The 19,354-nt window shown below is 40.8% G+C and overlaps 2 protein-coding genes across 2 annotated transcripts in view; both read left to right on the forward strand.

The window, feature by feature from the left end:
• Nucleotides 1-3,615, forward strand: part of LOC116712246 (armadillo repeat-containing protein 4-like) — a 49,185-nt gene extending 45,570 nt beyond the window's left edge. Inside the window, exons 3-5 of the mRNA XM_032552130.1 lie at nt 2,685-2,852; nt 3,137-3,296; nt 3,489-3,615. Of these exons, the coding sequence (XP_032408021.1) occupies nt 2,685-2,852; nt 3,137-3,296; nt 3,489-3,600 (440 nt within the window). The 3' untranslated portion in view covers nt 3,601-3,615. The remainder of the gene's footprint in view (nt 1-2,684; nt 2,853-3,136; nt 3,297-3,488) is intronic.
• A 2,225-nt stretch (nt 3,616-5,840) lies between these two features.
• Nucleotides 5,841-17,615, forward strand: LOC116712247 (armadillo repeat-containing protein 4-like). Its single transcript, XM_032552131.1, has 6 exons — nt 5,841-5,897; nt 5,974-6,047; nt 13,384-13,564; nt 13,648-13,709; nt 15,868-15,971; nt 17,467-17,615. The coding sequence occupies exons 1-6, from the start codon at nt 5,841-5,843 to the stop codon at nt 17,613-17,615; spliced, it is 627 nt and encodes a 208-aa protein (XP_032408022.1).
• Nucleotides 17,616-19,354: the final 1,739 nt, after the last annotated feature.

Below are 19,354 nucleotides of genomic sequence, written 5' to 3' on the forward strand. Positions count from 1 at the left end.
CCGTGCCCGACTCGAGTCCGACCGGGCACCGGTCCGCGGCCCGGTGGTTGGGGACCACTGCCCTAGGGGACATGAAGGATTTACCTTATTTTTTCTTTAACGTAACCTCGCAAAATTATGGCGTTCCCTTGCAATGTTTTTGCGTTACCTCCCAAAAGGTGTTGCGTTCTCTCGCAATGATGTACTGATCAGTTTATGCGGAATAATTGAATATTGTAAGCTTTTGTTAAGGTGGCCATCATACTTTCTGCTTTGATATAAAGTTATTGTAAGGTTTTTGCATGTATATTAATATTTTGTTGTGAAATGTCTGTTTTAATAAGTTTTAGAACTTTTTATTTAGGATAGAAATGCAGCACAAACCTATGATATAAACAGAAACTTTCCGAAAGTAGAAAAGAAAGAAAAAAATACAATCAAACTATTATGACTATTGAGTTATTATCGCGAGGTAATAAAAAAAAGGTCAGCTGACAGTTTTGATTGTGTCTCTTATGTGTTGGTAATCTGAATGGTCTGAATGTGCTGTTGTATCTCAACCTTATACAAATAGACATAAACATGCAGTGAATAAGTCGATTTTCAATCAGTTTTTTGCACCAAAGAGTTAAGAATAAACACGTTTTCACTGAGGCTCTTTAAATGTGTATATATTTTAAAATTTAAATTGACATTTGTGACTGTTTACAAACTAGACCAGCAAATATTGCAGGGAGCATATTGTGAGGGAACGCAAAGGTTTTGCGAGGTAACGCAAAAGAAAAAAAAATCCCCCATGTCCACTAGGGGGCTCCGTAGTTAAGAATGCCAGAGTACGAAAACAAGATGGGTTTTTTAAAAATTTCTGGTCATTTTAGACCTTTTTGTAGAAACAGCACCACATACTGACAAAAACAAGAATTACAACCAGTAGGTGAAATAAAAGCAAAAAAAGGGTTTCCAAAATATATTTTTCAGGGTGAAAAATGGGTACCTGAAAAATATATTTACCTGTAACACCATATACTATCACTGTAGTATATGTAACATACTGTAACACCATATACTATCACTGGAAGTACTTAACCCAGTTCTAAAATACATACATTCTGAAAGTATGTCTTTCATATTGAAAATACTGTAATCATTTGTCAAAAATACAGAATTTGGACATAACTTTCTATTTTTGTCTGCCTAATTATTTTTAAGACACTAAAATATTAAAGTATCAAAACAATAAACAAGCATTCAAGTCGCTTTTTACTCTTACTTGAGAATAATTCTTGCCTACTAGCCACCTCTGCTCACACCTGGTTGTATTTTGTCCTTGTTGTATCTGTTTTTGGGGATCAATAAAGTATTTTTGAATTGAACTGAACTGAATTTTGAAACGAACTTTTAATTTTGAGAAGACGTAATTAACGCAGTTTCTAAGACACAGCATAGCAGTATCAAAGCTGCTTACAGGTTCCCCTGACCAGCTTGGTTTCCCCGGTAACCATTAATTATTGTCACCTGCTGACGATTCTACAGAACCACCTTGTTAAAATACGGTAATGTTATATTTTAATGATATTAAAACACTTTTACCATGGACAATAACTAGTTTCTGCCTTCAGCTGAATAAGTGAGTTTGTTCAACGATAGTTGAGCTTCAGCTGCTTTCTGTGTTGAAACTGTCAGCTTAGCGAGTGTATGGCTATTAGCTGCTCCGCTCGTGACTGCCGCTCGTGTTATTTTATTTGCTATACAAGACTGGTAAAACCAAGAAACAACCATTTATGTCAATTTCCTCAGCTTCAAGGTCTTTGTTCAGGAACCACACTGACAGTTGAGTTTTGCCTCCAGTTTGTTCTACTCTTGAACTTCAGGAGGCGCTATTGGGCTGATACTGACCAGGGCGGCCCAGTGGACCTGCTCCAGAACACCGGCTCTGGCACAGACAATTTGGACTCCACGCCACTGACCGGGTATAAGGAAATCCTGAACTTGTTGGGGAATTTTGTTTCCAGGCACCCATGTGTTTGAGGAGCCGCTTCAGTGGAACACCACGTTAAAGAAATCTGATTTCAAAGAAGACTATGTCATCAGGTTGGTCTAATGATGAACTGGCTGCTGCTCTCACTATTATGTGTCTCACTGAGGCAGGTTATCATCACTCCGACAGTCTCTCAGTGTCAACACAATCTCAGGAAGTTCGTTTTCCTGGGCTCTGCTGCAGCAATTCAGACTGTATTCAGCTGAATAACTTAGTTTTGTTGCAATTCATTTATTTTTCATCTTCAGTGAAACAGAGAAGGTTCCATTTTCATAAAATCAGATGTTCTGGTCTGCTTTTATTGTGTGGTTGAAACTGAACCTCCCAGGTGTGTAGTGGAGAAACGCTACAACCAGATTAAACATTCCTTCCAGTGTTTTGGAGCTGTAGGCAAGGAAGCTACATACCTGTGTGAGTTCAATTAAGCATAATCAGGTCAACCTTTACTTTTTCACTTTTTATTTCCATTTTTTTTTTTTTTTTTTTAGATAAAAGCCATTTCTGTCTTTTCTTTGTGTGGCAGATGAAGTTTTGCCTAATTTCTCCAAAATTTTAGGTGACCCAGTTATTTATGATTTTTTGCTTTTATTTCCCGTGCAGTGACGGGACATAAAAACACTGTGTTACCTTTTATTTTTAAGTTTTCTGTGTGTTCAATTAAAAATAGTTTGTAGAGGTGGGACAGCTGTACAGTCCCTTGAAAAAGACAGTGAGGGGAAGCCACTGTTGCAGTTTTTTCCACCTTTTGTTTCTGTTCGTACCATCAGCCAGCTCTCTAAACTGCTGCAACTGGCAGCTGACAGGAAGCGTCAAGAGCTCCAAGCGTGTCTAGAAGGTAAGTGTTTCCATCCTAAGCTGTCCAGCGTTCCTCCATCACCACCTGATCTCATTTGTCTGTGTTCCTGCTGATGCTCTGAAAGCATCCAATTATGTTGCCTTTGGCAGTTTTTCATTGATGGCCTTTTATTTTAGCACCACAGAGAGATGGTAATATGGACAGTATTTGTCTGAGAAAAGAAGGTGGAACTGATTTCCTGGGCTCTGGGGATGAAATTGTGTAAAATAATAACTATCATTGTTTGTGTTTAACTCTGTAAATCTGATCTGTACTGTGTCCAGAAAATAGAGACCTCATAGCTAAGATTGTTGGCCAGCGTCTCGTCAACACACCAGAGGAAAACCTCTCAGCTCTGGAGTTAGATATCAGAGTCAAGCTGTTTATCCTGCTCAAACACATTGATGAAAAGATCCTCAACAAGTTTGTTGGAGAAATAGCAAAGTGAGTACCTCTCTCTCTACTTAGACACGTCTTCACATTCAATCAGACCACGACTACTGTCCTCATTCAGACTGACCTGCTGTGACCTGTGGTTCTGTCGGACAGCAACAGGCAGCATGATAAAAGATGGCAACATGACTGAATCAGATAGGATCTTTGATCTGTCTTTATTTTTCTACATTTTGACTCCAGACAAGTCAAGCTTTTACCCACCGCAGTGGAGGAGGAAGTGGAGTTCTTGAAACAGTACTGCACTGAAGGGGGGAAGAGGCTGCTGAAGTCACTAAGATACACATCAGGTTGAAATCTTCTTCACAATTTACTGTTAACAGGAATGCTGGCTTTTCCATAAGAAAAATATGAATATTGTGCAGCTGGAGCCAACATGGAGGTCATTCTGTCTGACAGATTCTGGTTTACAGAGTCTTTAGTCTGCAGATGCTTGTTGTCTAACTGAAAACAAAGCATGAGGCAGCACAAGTTTCCATGTCCTTCTGCTCTCCAGCAGAATCAATTAAAATACTCTCAACAAATAATTGTCTGGATCTGTTCCCCTTAGATTCCTTCATTGCTTCAGTTATTCTTATGGACAGGCTCTCTTCAGGTTCTAATTGGGGAAACAAAGTTGCATCATTGCAGCTCCCTCCTCTGATGGCAAAGCAGAAGCTCAAACCCACAAAGCAGCAGCCAGAGACACCAGCAGCTGATCTCCAAACATGTCTGCTTGTTGTTGAAGTTTAACCAGCAGTGCTGGACCAGAGGACCCCAGAGGGGACGTTAGGACACCTACCAATAAAATAGGTTTTAGTGCTCAGAACTCTCCGACATCACTCTCACTTACAGCGTTTTAAAAACATCTGGAACAGAGTTTGATTTTATTCTAGGGAGTGTTCCCTTCAGCAAACACATGGCTCTTGTCCATTTCACATATAAGAGAATTACAGAATTTTGGTTAGCCTAATAAAGTCTGCCTGTTAGTCTGTGGTTGGTTGAACTGACTTGTATGTTTCCAGTAGCGAGTCACTTTGTGTTTAATGAGAGACGATGGGCCGTGCTTGGCTCCAGCTGATGGTGAACCCAACCTGCAGATGGACGCGTTCATTCCTTTCCCTGCCCTTAACAATGTGCAGCTCCTAACAGCCAATCAGAGTCTGAGCTGTTCCTGCAGAAGCAGGTGTCTGTGATTAAACTGTGACCTGCTCTCCATTCATACAGGCACGTTGGCATTTTTCTACAGGCTGTAAAGTTTGCTGTTAGAGCTTCAAATCCTCCAGAACCAGAATCAGACCTGATGAACAGCAGCTCAGTTCAGACTGAGCTGGGAGCTTTTAGTTGGATTCTGAGGAATGGGAGACGTTTGATGTCATTCAGATGATTAAAGAGGGATTTGTGCTTTGGGAAGCTTTGGGAACGTGTTCTTTTGTTCCAGTTCCTCAGTAAAGAACCAGTCCTGATGCAGGCCTGCAGATTGTTCACAAGGGATTTTATGGGAGTTCATGGTTTCTCATTTGCTTCTAATAACTGCTCTGTTGTTTTCATTTCCCTCTTCTTGGACTGACATGACAACACTTTGTTAGACATTAATATCCTTTTTGTCCAACAATGAAACATAACTAAACTCTGATGTTGGTTGGGACAATATTCAGAACACATCTTCACAAGTAGCAGGAATCAAACTGACCATTTGGGTTTAATAAGTAACATTTGCAGAGTTTTACAGACATATTTTACAGATTTGTTCCATCAAGATTTATTATATTTGACAAAAGGAAATCTTTTCTCTATTTCTCTATTTTTAACCTCTTTCTTTTTCTGTCACCATCAGTATTTTGTAGAACAGAAACCTCGTAAGAGTATTCATCTGATCATTGCAGCTCCCTCCCTGATGGCAAAGCAGGGGAGGGATTCCTCTATGTCAGAGATGGAGGAATCTTGGTGTGCTGAATATATGTGGGTAAGTGAGAAGTGATGTAATAAAAGTGGCTTTAAATTTGACCAGACTACCATAAAGAGATCGAGGCAGTGATCCCTCTGTTAGTGCAGAGGAGCTTTGGAGCAGAAGGATGCTGAGCTCTCTCCACATCTGCTCTGCATGCCTGCCAGCAGTCACACTTTATGAAGAGATGATTGGATGCTTTATGAATATCAGTGGTAATATTCCTGATGGCTCAGTGATCGGAGTTAATAAAGACTTCAGAGTGTGGAAACCCTGTCTGCCCAATTACAGACACCAAACCGAGAGAAGTTGTGAAAAAACCCAGCGATCACATCTGGTCTCTGACTGATAAATAGATCTAGAAAAAGCTGAGCTGTTGCAGCTGGAGCTTTAGATAAGTGGACAGACTGGAGGAGAAACTGGCTCAAGTTGAAAGGATCTCAGTGGCTAAAAAGTACCAGCCTTGTCTCAGATTGTTAAATAATGATGATGATAAAAAGTAGAAGCAGTCATAATGACTCTTATTTGAAATTATTGCAGTGCCAGTGGAATAGAAGGCCAGGAAGAGCTCTGCAGAGAAGAAAATTCTGGGACCCAAAACTTCGACCATGAGGACGGGTGGACTCTGCATCATCTTCACCTGGACTCACAGCCTTCCTGAGAAGGTAAGTCTTATCTTTCTGAATGTCCCAGCTTGGTTGAACTGTTGGCGGCATGTGTTTGATGTTCGTTTGCACACAGACGTTTCACAGTCCACAAGGCACACTGAGCCAAACTCCCCCTCCCGCTGCAGTATACGTCATGGTGTTACACATGTGTGACTTGCGACACAGTAAACACCGCAGTCATCGCAGAGAGGAACAACTATTACGAGTTCACACGTTTGGAGGAGGAGGAGGATATAATAATTGATGGGCTGGAAAACCAAATTTAATTTTTCACAATTTGAAAGAAAAGGAACAAATGGCAGAGTTGCATATTTCAGTACATTTCATCACTCCCTTGGACAATTGCTCTTCAATTGTTCTATGATTAAAACCAGCATTGTAATTATCTGTGTTACCTGACAATCCATCCTACCTTGCACAGATAGTCAGAATATAGGCTCATGGTTGCTCAGCATGAGCCATGGAGGTAGAGTGGTGCAGTTTTACACACAAATGAAAACACCTGTAAAATTCAGACCAATCCAACATTAAGTTTGCATAGAGAGGCGGACGAACAGTTCACCAGGGAGGTTGTGACAAGAAGGATGGACGACATGAGGATGAGAACAAAATGACACAATCTTTGTCACGCACCTGAAACAGTTAGACTAATTACAGTTAGCTAACAGTTAACTAACTAATTTCTCACTTTTGCAGTTCAGCTCGACCTCTGCAGATTCCAGAGCAGAGTGCTCGAGTCTAGAAGGAAAGGTTTTTGCTCCACAGCTGAAAAACTCCCACTTTACTTAATCACAAAAACCAGAAAAAGGAAGCTTGTGTTTTGTTAAATGAAAGCAGCAGAAGTGATGAAACTTGTAACTCTGACAACTACAGCAATGTTTACATGTGGCAGCTGCAGCAGAAGTGGTGATGGAAACAAACTCATAAAAAATGAAAATGACACTGGAGAAAACCAAAGCTCTCTCAACTTTGTTCTGTTTGGTCTAAAATAACCATGTATCTGAAAAAGGAACCTAGTTGTGGTTTCAACATTGTTTGTAGATCATAAAGCAAATGCCAGAACAGGGCCACAGAAGCCATTAGAAAGCAGAAGAAGAGCCATGCTATTTTAGGCTCTTAATGTTAATCCAATATTTTGAAGCGTGGCAGACATGGATTGAACAGCTTTGTTCACTTCCTCTGCTGCCATTGCTAAAACTACAGGCACGCTACAATTCTGCAGTGCGGAAAATGGATGTCATCGTTCATAACTTTTCCTTCTGTTCACTGATTGGGCTGATAGAAATTCTACCAGAGAAATCCACTTTAATTGGAGAAAGTCCAGACGGAGCCCTGAACTCGATTAGAATCGAGTGGACTTGCGTAGGAAGGCCATGGCCAGATTATCAGAGCAATAATTAAGCCAAAGCTATACAAAACATATGAATTTTCCATTTAAGATATTTAAGATTTCTGTAAATATGTTCTACCCACATGGTTTTAGTCTCATGTGGTTCTTTAGAAAAACAAAAGAAGGAACTCCTACTCAACACTTTTTGTTATCCAACTATTAATCCAAAAAATAATCAACAGATTAGCCCTGCGCTGTATTAATGGTATGTCAAACAGAAAGGACTGAGAGTTTCACATGTTGATGCTAGAAATATTTGCCTTTAGTGCAATGTAAAGGGATGCAATGTTATTGTATTTTAGACAATAAAATGTTTTTTAAATCAATTTAATCATCAGAATAATCTATAGAATAACCGCTTACTGAAAAAATTGTTAGTTGCAGCCCTAATTTAGACAGGATCATTCAAACAGACTACTTTAGAAAATGATCTCCCTCATTCCCTCATTCTTCAGTAGTAGAAAACCATTATAGCTCAATAATCTTAGTGACACTGAAGGGCTTGATGTTCAGGAAGCAGTTTGTGATTTTCTGAAATGATTCCCTTCTGACTTCCAGAGCTTGTTGGTAAATATGATCCTTCTCACTTCAGTTGAGAAAATGTTTTATGGAAAACTCGAGAAGATTTCTAAGTGAGAAGAAAATAGAAATAATGGAAGGAAATTCCCTGTCTAAAAGTAGGCATTCACTCTTTCCAAAAGGGGAACAAAGAGATGGAAGTGATATGAAAGAGGCAACATTCAGATCAAATCAACACACTATTCAGTGTATTTTAAAGTTTAACATCAGGATTGTGCTGATGGCTTTAGGGTTTTGTGTTTTCCTGCAGCAGAAAGATGCATGTAACTCTAAACAGCATGTCCTGGTCTCTTTCTGTCTGGAAACCCCACAATGCAGTTATTTATGACCTTTGGTCTGCAGTCACTTTATAATATCATCACCATAAATAAAGCAAATAAAAAATATCTGTTTTTATTTTAGGAGCCGATCTTTTCCCTCTCACACCACAGACTGCTGCTTGTTGTTTAGAAAGTGAAACACTTTCACACAGTGACACATGCATCATGATCTGTTTGATGTTTTAATGATGTTTATGGGGGAATATTTGCTGTGTTTGCTGTTCTACCTGGACGGCTGCAGGCCTGTTCCTCTATGAGGCTCATGTTGATTCTCACAACATCCAGAATGCAAACTGAAGTCAGTTTCTGACAAACATGAATTCATGTGTTTGTTTTACATAATTCTCACTTCCCTCTCCAGTTTCTGATGCATCAGTGTTAAAGTATGAGCTTCGTTTCATCATCCCTGTTATAAACAGATTTATTTTAACAGGAAGGAACTGAGCTGATAAAACTAGAGATATTTTAGGAAGATGATGTTAAACTTGTTTAAATATCAACTGAGATTTTCATTAAACTAATGAATTTAACAGTAGCTGATTGATGCAAGCTGTGTCCTCATTAAGGTTTCCTCCCTCTACTGGCCAGAAGCAGAACTGCTGCATTGTTCTTCTCAGATCTTCATCACTGATTGCTGCAATAAAAATGATCCATAAAGCAGTCAGTAGCAACAGGTTTCCTCACCAGAAGCTCATTTCTGTCTCATTATGTTGCCCTCTAATATCTGATGGTTTGTTTTAGTTTTTCTAACAATTATTTTTTCTCACAAGTTTAATGATGACATCATTTTCTTCTTGTGAACAAAGCATTTCTCAACTCAAAGACTAGAACTTCATTCTAGTCAAAGACTAGATCTAGATCAAGATCTAACCTTTTAGGAGTTAACCATTAAAGGTTAACTCCTTTTATGACACTGATAAATATTAAATCAGTGTTATAAAACTGATGACACTGATTCATGCGCGGGGCCGCACCCTGTGCGGCCCGTGGGGCACCCTGTGCCCGGGGCACTGGGGCACCGGCTGCTGCCACCGGGGCCATTTGGAAGTGTTCAATCAGCATGGAGAACGTAGCTATGTATGCACACAACTTTACTATTTATTGTCCCTCCTGGAGTCATGGAGATACATGTTAAAACACCATGTTAGACATACAGAACACATGTTCTCTGCCTTTCTTTTTGTGATTTTTTGGGGGGTAAAACTGATCAGAATGACTTCAACAAATCTCTACCTGCTCACTGGAACAGCGTTTGATACAGTTCTGTGTGAAAGAGGTTTAATAAGAATTAGACATTTTATCCCCACGTGCCAATAACCTTTGGAGCCTGTGCTTGCTCAGCTGATGTGCTTCACAGCAGTTTCTCAGTGTGCAAAGAATTAACACAATGGATCCAGAACAGGAGGTTTAGCCTGCTGCAGCTTAATGTGGCATCAGTTCATATGTGAGTTTTATATGCAGCCGTTACTTAGGCACGACTCACTGCGTCATTGTTTCCACTCTCCTCTGTCAGATCCTTTTTCGGTTTATGCAGTTAAAGAGATTATTGGTGTAAAATGTTCAGACTTTGTTCAGATTCTATCAGCTCTGATCTTTGATGTGTTTACTTTTAGATTTCAGTCTTTCCTCTATTAACAATGGATCAGGCAGATGTGCAGACTTTACAGGCCTCAGTCATGTCATTTAAGGCCCGTTAGAACTCCACCAGTCAGGATCACAGTGAAATCAGCCTGGAGACATTTTTAATGTTAGAGAGCTGATGGGACCTTTAATCATTAGTCATGTAAGGCTAGATTTATTGAAGTGTCATTTAGGATGGTTGGAATGATTCCTGACTCGCACGGTGTCAGATGAGTTTTAAGTCAGTAATTTTCCCTCTAAAATAAATAAAACTCTCAGACTGAGTCCTGGCAGCCCTTAACATCCCCAATACTGAGACCTTGACAAACTGACTGGTTCATATTTATTTTCTTCTTCACGGTGACTCTGAGAGTGTAATGAGGAACCAACATGCAGTGATTTAATGCAACAGAAATGCATTCATCAATCTGCAACTTCTTCTGTTGTTGTCCTTTAAACATTTTATGATAACAAATATGAATCTGAAGACTTCAGCTGAGGTGAAATGATGTAAAAACACTTTTCTTAATCTAAAATAATGTTTGGCTCAAAACTCCTGTGAAGCTCTAAAGGTAAGAAGAAAAGTTCTCAGCAGCTCTCAGAAGGATCTGTCATCACTTCCTGGATCAGAACTGACCCAACTTGGTGATGATGATGATGATGATGAGGATGATGATGATGAAGCAGCTTGATAGGTTTATTTTGTCATAACCTGCAAAGAATCAGCCAGAGACAGAGATTAGGTTTCTTTTGATTTCTTTTCTGCAGAATAGGAGAATTGAGAACAGACGTGACGAATCGCTGTCAAACACTGTCTGGACTCAATTCTGCCAGATCTTTCTTTGCATTTCTCTATATTGTATAGAAAAAGGAGGTCGGGCTTCTTCACACAGTCACACAGAGAATTGACCAACCGTCTTTACATTCTGGAACCTCCTATGGACATGCCCTTATAAGGGCATGTGGCTGACCACAACTAATCAGTTACAGATGGAACTAATAACACATGAATGTTTAACGTTTTTAGCTTCCAAGCAAACATCCTAAACAAAGTTAATAATATACTACAAAAGAAAGAAAAGTTAAGTAAATATATAAAAAGAAGAATAATATGAGAGTAATAATATGAAAAGAATAATATGAAAAGAATAATATGAAAACATAACTTGTAAAATAAACTCATGAGTAAATGAACAGGAGGATAATTTTTCTAACACAGCTTCTTGTTATAAAATGTGGCAGCTTCATACACTCAGTGCCAGAACACACACACCCCTCCAAACATAATCCTGTCACACTGTTGCTAGGTAAAATAGTTACCCTATTACTAATAATAACTCTAATAGGAATGATAATTATGATGTATTAATCAATCGTCGTCACATTTAGTAACAACTCAGTTAGAAATGGTAAGAACACTTTGCTTTCCCTTGTACTGAATTGAACCAATCACTGAAGGCTAGTGCAGCGTTTTAACAACCTTTCAGAATAAAAGCGCTCTTATCTTGTAGAGATTCGGACTGTTTGCCAACGTGGCCAACTGTTTGAGAGGAAACCAGCATGATGTTGAGCAGATGTGTTAATGTTCACTGATGCATGTCAGTGGACTTGTTTTTGTTCTCTCCGGATTATTGAGTCTCTGATCAGAATCTGAGTGAAGCAGTTAAATCATTACTGTCAGGAACAAAGAGGCTGCTAATCAAACAAGGTTTTAAGGCCCCGCCCTCTTTTCAGAATCTGTCACAGGCTGACAAGAGAAAAGAAAATCCTGTTAGAAGATTTTAGACTGTTGTAATAACTGGAGCAGTCTGAGATTTTCTGTCTTTGATTAAGTTAAATTCATCTTCCTGCAGACAGGATTCAGTCTTACTTTAGTGACTGATTTATTTGGTCTGGACGGTATGGAGGTCTTGTGGATTTGAGACAAGTAGCAGCAAATGTTAAACCGTTACTGATTTAATGAAGGAATGAAATGAGAAATGATTGATGTCCTGAAACATAAATGTGTAAAAAGCTCATTGTCACAGTTTGTACTTTTTAAAGGCCTCCCACTGAACCAAGGACAAGGCTCTGAATAAAGTGTGAGGACTGAGAAACAGTGAAACAGTTAGTTCAGATTTTTAGCTTGTCCAGATGTGTCCTCTTGGGTCTGTGGACAGAGGTGTTATAGACACACTGAAATGCTGTAAAGGGCTTTAACAAAAGGCTGAAGCAATAAGTTTACAGTGGAAAGTGGAGACTGCCAAGTCTTGGAGTGTGTTTGCCAGAGCAGCAACGGTTGGGTCAAGATTGTGAAGTTTGCTTCCAGATCCTGGCTTCCTTCCATCTTAGTTCTGCTGCAGGCCGACCACGAGCAGAACATAATCTCCTCTTTAAATGATTCTTCTCTTTATCCGACTGCAGCTCAGCGTTCCCTCACGTTAGTCTGTGCCCTGATGGATTGATCTGTTTATTATATTCCTCATTGATTTAATGATTGTCAGGTTTCTGTGGTCGTTGCTGGAGATCTCAGGGTCCCTGAAACGTCTTAATATCACTTGGACCTTCTCTGAAGCTCACAGTAGAAAATTAATTCTCTATAATGATGAGTTGGTGAAGAAAAGACTGAAGATGAAAACGTGTTGCTCACACAGAAGCTCCTCTGTGGTTCCTGTCTGCTCTAACATGCTTTATGAGCCTCCAGCCATGTAGAGGCCTGTGTTTTCAGTTGGAGCTGCTTCAGGCAGCTTTGTGTCAAGTTACTCCTGCCAGAAAACAATTACCTCAGCTGGACCTGACGGAAATAGACATGACACAGTGTTGATTTATCATTGTAGAGTAGTGAGCTGCAGATGATGGAGGAAGACCATTGTTGTTCATGATGCTGAACTGGACTAAAGTTAATTAGCAATGTTTTCACTCTGAAGAAGAGGCTGTGGTTCAGTGGACCCTGCCCAGAACCAAACGACCTTAGCCGTCTACAATAGCTTACAGGCAATGATGCCAGCAACCGTAACTGGGAATAAAAACAGCCAGAGAAATGAACTGTGCACCAGAGGGTTGCTGAGGTTTTAGTGGAACCACAGTATATCCCTTCTGAATGTTGACTATAGTTTACTACTCTATAGCGAAGGCAAACAAGGCAAAATCACACAGTTAAAGATGGAGGAAGAGTTTCCAAGGTTTGGTGCTGCAAAGCGAAGACGAGGGACGGCTGTGAGGAGCCGTGGGAAAATTGTTTGTTCTGCTGAGTTACAGCAAGATGCTGATGTTACTGAAGGGAAAACAATCTTTACCTTTGACCCAATCATCTGATGATCATGTAGCTCTGTACAGAGGAGGTTCAGGAGACACATTGTTAGTCTGGCTGTCAAATCACTGGATCATTAGAAACTTTAATAAATTTGACCTCTGGGTTGAAAACTAAACTAGTTTCAGTTTTGTTTCACAGTTTGGTCTTCTCTCTCAAGAGCAACAAGATCTGTTGAATTGACTTTTAGTCCATGTTAGTTGTCCAGTTTCTGTAATAAATGAATCAAAGCACCTTAATTATATTCTAATGCAATCATCTCTTCTTGATGTTGTTCCTTCAAAGCTTCCTGGAGTACAAAGCTCTGCACATGCTGATTGGTCTGCTGACTGATCAGCCTGAAGAGGTCCTGGTCAATGTAGTGGGAGCTCTGGGACAGTTTGCTCAGATCCAAGCTAACAAGGCCGCCATCTGCAACGGTGGGGGCATAAGGGCTCTCATTAATCTGCTCAATGGAACAAACCAGGTATATAACTTTGGTTCTTCTGCAGTTCTTGTTCAAAATAACTCCTTTATTGATCCAACATCTGCTCTGTGTCACTTAACCAGGCTCTGCTTGTAAATGTAGCAAAGGCTGTGGGAGCTTGTGCCACAGAAAGGGACAACGTGGCGTAAGTTTATTTCTTCCTTTTCAATGTTTCATGCTCTGTTTATATTTACAGTAGGTCCATGAGGCGCCTGTTAAAATGTGATTAGTGGCTTATTTCCCATAATCAGTGAATCAGCCCAAACTCACTCCTGGCTGTTTATTGATGTCATGTGTTTTTACAAGGAAATGAGACCAATTGTAGGATGTAAACACAGCCTCATTAACCTGTCCTGGGCTGCTGCTCAGAGAGATTCCTGTAGTTTTCATTGGGAGCTGTGCAGGTAGGCGTCTCTTTCATCCTTAGCCCAATGACCGATTTTAAAAGCTTTGTTTATTGTAGCTGCTGTGTTAAATATGGTTGTGGTTTCATTCTCAGTGTTTTACTATAGCCATGCGGTCGCTGAGCTGCTCAGACTAACGTGCCTAAAGCCCTGCCCCGTCCAAAACTCCACGGCTGGAAAACCCAGAGAAGCAGAGTCTAGAGCGGTGGCTTTCTCTCTGCATTTAACCTCAAGCATCATGGAGCTTCCATCTGCACCTCATTGCTTTTATAAACCTGTTCCAGACTATAAGAGCCGTCTTAATTATCACTGGGCAGAAATATCACTGAACCTGTGAGTTTATGGTGTTAGTTAACTGCTTCTGTTAGACTGGGAAACAAACAAACCCTGGGCTGGATAAAAATGAAGCCTGTCTAAATAAAGCTGCTGACTGTGGTAAACTTGACACAACCAGACGTCTGTTACATCAGATCATCATGTTCTCCTTGTTCTCTCTCACTCTCCATTTTTACAGCAGATCTTCCAGTCTGTCAGCCTCCATCTGTCAACAGAGCTCTGATTCAAACAACCTTTGACTGGATGTTGGGCCCCATGGCTTGTTTCCACGCATGTTGAGTCATTTGCAGAGAAATTAGCACAACTCACAGTAGATATTTATTCCAAACCAGAACTGACAGCAATGTTTGTCAGACTACCAGTTTTAGATGATTTATTGCTGATGATGTGTGATAAAACCCAACCAGCTGCATCATGTTTGTCCCTGCTGGACATCATTTTACCAACAAAGTTTCTGTTATCAGATCAGACCTTCTGCTGGTCACCACAGTTCTTCTCTCATCATGATCCTGAATCAGGTCGTCCAGAGCTCATGAGAGCTGCATGATCACTTCCCAGTTTCCCATCAGATCCTCCTGTTTGTTTTCATTCTTCACCAGTAGGCAGCGTGTGGTTAATGACATCACACTTCCTCCAATGAGTCCAGTGGAAGAACAAGAGTGAAGACGGATTTTTAATGCCTTCAAGGTCTGTGGTCTCCCCTCTAATCCGTCACTGTCAGCTGCAGCTTCATTGTAATCTGTTTCCTAGCTGCACCATGGGAAGATGGAGCCGTTTTGGAGGATGATATGAAGCTTCACTTCAGGTTTTGGTCCTGGACTGAAGAGGCCCTGCAGACTGGAGTCTGATGTTCTGATCCCTCTGGACTGATTTCTGTGCAGAAGGAAGACAGATGGAGCAGAGGACGTCCCTGATGAGCGTCCGCTCATTGGAGTCATGAAGACACTGTGATTAGGGAGTGTTTAGGTCATTATGACAGCGTCAGTGTGGGCTTTGTTAGTTGAAGCACACATGGGGAACACGTTCCATGTTTTTATAGCAGACAATGGAGGGTCTGTGGTGGAAATCTTTGACCTCTCAGAGGCAACTCCAGTTTGAAACCAGTCATGTAAATGAGATGAAATCGAACTGCTGCTTCAGAAAACTTCACTTAGACTTTCTGAAATACGGAGTCACCTGTCTCTGGTTCTGTTTGTCTTGGGAAGGAGTCAAACAGAACTCCTTTCCAAGTCAGGAAAGGAGTTTCCCATGTTAGCCAAAACATGAAGTCAAAGTTTGTCAGCATCTATTTATAAATCCATGTAGGAAGAACTAGATCCAGATGTGTGCTGGTTGACCTCTGACCTGAGCTTTTCTGAGATTTTTGTGGAAAATGAGTTGAGAGTGGGTGGTACACAGACCCTGCAAAAGACCTAAGTGTGAATAAAAAGTGCTGAAATCAATTTCTGCTTCCATGCTGTTTAGTTATAGTCATTGTTAAATCTGCTTCTGGTCGGCCTGATGGAGCCAAATCTTCACGTTGATTTGATTCTACAATGAAACGATTCTCTGTGTTTCCCTCAGAATCATTGACCAGCTTGATGGAGTCCGCCTGGTTTGGTCACTACTAAAGAATCCCAATGCAGAAGTTCAGGCTAGTGCTGCATGGGCCATTTGTCCGTGCAAAGGTAAAGTAAAGATTCAATGTTTTAGTTCTGGGAGACATAAAGTTCATCAGTGTTCCTCAGAGCAGAGTGTTTGCCTCTTAAACACACATTTATCAATCATAGATTTTCACATTAAAAGGTTGTCTCAGTCAGAAGGCAGAAGCTTGTTTCTGTCACCCAGTTTGTCTCTCAAGCTGCTGCTTCTGCTGGGAGGTCAGCAGAGGCAGAGCTGTGTCAGCAGAGGCTTACATGAACCCTGGGCTAATATGAAGCAGAGGAGCTTCCTTGGCACACTGGGATTGATGAAGTGAGGAACAGACTGAGAGAAAGATTGTAATATCCTGTGGGTCTGATTTCCTTCCTGAAAATCTTCCCTCAACATGCTGAGAGATGGTGGACCATGCAGCCTCTGTGAAGCCACTTCTCCAATAAAAACACTTTGAAACTGGAACAACTACATGACCATAAATACTGCTTATATCATTTTAGCTGCTACTATGTTTACGTCAACATTAAGAGCTTTTGTTGGTCGATTTTCTGTCATGAAAACAGAAGATCTTACCTGCATTTAGACATCACTATAACTGACATTAACGCTGCATGTTATAATACATCTGTGTCTACAATATAAACTCCAAACCATCTGCTGGAACATAATTTGTCAGACATTAGCTCAGTTTATATGGAGCTGTTTTGTTACATCAGAAGTGAAATCATAAAAAATTTTAAGACATTCAATCAGAACAGACCGATCTGACCCCGCTCAGTCAGTATCAATAATCATAAATACATTAGCAGGATTATGGTTTTACTCTTCTCTTCTCAACAACAGGTGTTATTTAGACATCTGCATTCCAGTTTTGATGGAGCTTCACAAAGGCAGTTTCTTGGTGTTTTTATGGGACGGGGCAGTGATGAGCTGAACCCGATTCAACTGCTTTACTGCCGTCTTTGTTTGGATGAAAACCCAAAATGTTTGAGTTGGCAGATCGGTTGTAAATTTATGACAGAACAGTGGTATAAATGCAGTGGTGTTGCTGCTCTGCAGACTCAGATATCTACAGGAGCTACACTAACTGTCTGTAGGTTATTAACTGGAACTGATTTTATTCAGTAAAATGAGCCAAACTACAGAGCAGCAGGTCCTTCCAATCAAGTAAACGGACCCCTCTCAGTTCCACATGATGAGGTGTGTCATTAATCTGCCTGGTTGTAGAAGCACATTTAGATGATTGGTTGATTTTTCCTTTGCATGTGAGCAGTGAAAGTCCTAGAAGTCTGATTGGTCCAGAGAAGAGCCTCAGAGCGTTCTTCTGAGCTCAGCTTCATATCAAACACAACAGATAATGTGTTTTCTATTTCATTTCATCCTGAGGGGGAGGTTAGTAACAAATGTATTTCCAAGTGCAGCCTCTTAATGCAGCAGCCTTAAGAACTGGGGGCCCGTCTGGGGCATGAAAGGAATTCTGGGTAGTCTGTGGCAGCTGGTGGCTTGAGAGAGCTTCCTCTGTCACAGGGACTCCCAGCCAGCCATCATCAGTATTCCTGAGGAAAAGCTTCCTGTGTGTCGGGGGCTCTGTGGCCCTGGCAGCTCCCTCACTGGCCTGCACTGTGCACACGCCTCATCCTCTGGCATGGAATCACAGGGCCCATACACTGCACTGACTCCTGATCCCAGCTCTGAGCTCCCTGCTGGAGGGGAGAACACTAAAGTACATCCAGTGCTTGATTTTACCAGAAAAACTAAGAAAATCAATTGATTTTTCTGGTTCCTACAGAACCATGTATCAGCTCCTGACATGTGGATGATGTTGAAACAGACTGAGCTGCAGCAGACTTAGTGATTTTCATCCAGTTGCCCATAATTATTGCATTGAACGAAATTTCAGCTGCATTTTCAAAGTCCTGAATTTTACACACTGAGCCACATTCATGTTTTATTCTGTGGCAATGATATGGTACATTGGCTTTTTAAATAGTGGCCCGATGCTGATATGACAGAGTATTAGAGCCATACTAGGGAAAAATCAAATAAAAATACAAAACAGTCACTTTGAAAATAGTCACAATATTAAAGTACATCTTTCACTTTAAAGACATGTTGAAGTCTTTGTATTGTAACAAGTCTGAAATTTACATTTTTGTGGCAAAAATGGCTCGTATTTCAAAATAAAAGGTATTAGTACCTCCTCTACCTTAGCCTGCTTACTGCTCCACTTGAAAATAGCCCCTAGTGATCAACCGCTAATGACGTAGACAGAGGAGAACATTCTGGATGGTGCAGCTAAAACCATTGAATAAAACCTTAAGGAGGTGACCAATTTCAAGCATTACATTGGCTGTATGTTTAAGATTGAAGGCTCACATGTGAACCAGAAGTCAGGACTATTGACAACATAGTAATCAGAGATCACTTTAAATCGTAGAAGAGAACATATTGGAATGGAAAACATGCACACAGACCTGGAAATGCTAACTGCAGTGCTAACAAAGAGAATTTTGCAACTATAGCTTTACATTTACAGATCTTTAGATCTTTTCATTGGAATATATCTACCAAGATAAGATAGATAAATAATAAGCATATATACAATTAGGCTAAGAAATATTGGAAAATTGAATAACTCTGTCCACCGACCCTCTTCCAGGTCCTAAGCTTAAACACTTTTTAAAAATAAAGTCGTAAAGTCGTAGTATTACGACTTTATTCATAGTAATAACGGAAAGGTCAACAAACCAAACAAACTGCAGAATAGGGTTGGGCTGATTCCAGTTCTTCATCCAGACTTCCTAAATGTGGTCAACTTAACCTGCCCTCCTCTCCTTTTCCACATCACTGTCCCTCCTTTCATCGTTTTCTGTGTTGACCTTCACTGAGCAGCAGCTACTGTGTGTCTCTGTGACTGCAGGACGCCGGGGAAATGGTTCTCTTCCTGATCGGCGGACTGAAGCTGATCATTCAGTTACTGAAGTCACCAAGCAACAAGGTGCTGACAAGCATTTGTGCCGTCATTGCCAAACTAGCCAAAGACAAGGAGATCCTGGACGTCCTCTCTGATCGCGGGGTTGTCCCCCTGCTGGCCGGGCTGACTAACACAGTAAGAACATGTCGCTACTGACAACAAAGCAGCTTTTACTCTCTGAATACTGGGATTCTGTCTGGTTTACAGTCAGGTTGAAGTTTAGTTGGTGTTTTCCTTGCAATTTCTTCAAATATCAGCTGATCCGGAGGATGTTGTTGGTCAAGAATTTCTTCCTGTTCTCCTCTCTGCAGACTGATGACAGACTCCGCTGCCACCTGGCCGAGGCCATCGGCCACTGCTGCATGTGGAGCTCCAATAGGGCATGCTTTGGTGACCATGGAGCCGTTGGCCCTCTGGTTTATTACCTGGAGTCGAACGACA

The sequence above is a fragment of the Xiphophorus hellerii genome, chromosome 21, assembly GCF_003331165.1.
Source record: "Xiphophorus hellerii strain 12219 chromosome 21, Xiphophorus_hellerii-4.1, whole genome shotgun sequence".
Taxonomy (NCBI): Eukaryota; Metazoa; Chordata; class Actinopteri; order Cyprinodontiformes; family Poeciliidae; genus Xiphophorus; species Xiphophorus hellerii.

Excerpts from the sequence above, each read along its gene's own strand:
- LOC116712247 (XM_032552131.1), top strand. The coding sequence starts at position 5,841 with ATGAGGACGGGTGGACTCTGCATCATCTTCACCTGGACTCACAGCCTT. Across the intron at positions 5,898-5,973 it reads CTCACAGCCTTCCTGAGAAG|ACGTTTCACAGTCCACAAGG; the intron begins GTAAGTCTTATC and ends GTTTGCACACAG. Across the intron at positions 13,565-13,647 it reads TGCTCAATGGAACAAACCAG|GCTCTGCTTGTAAATGTAGC; the intron begins GTATATAACTTT and ends TCACTTAACCAG.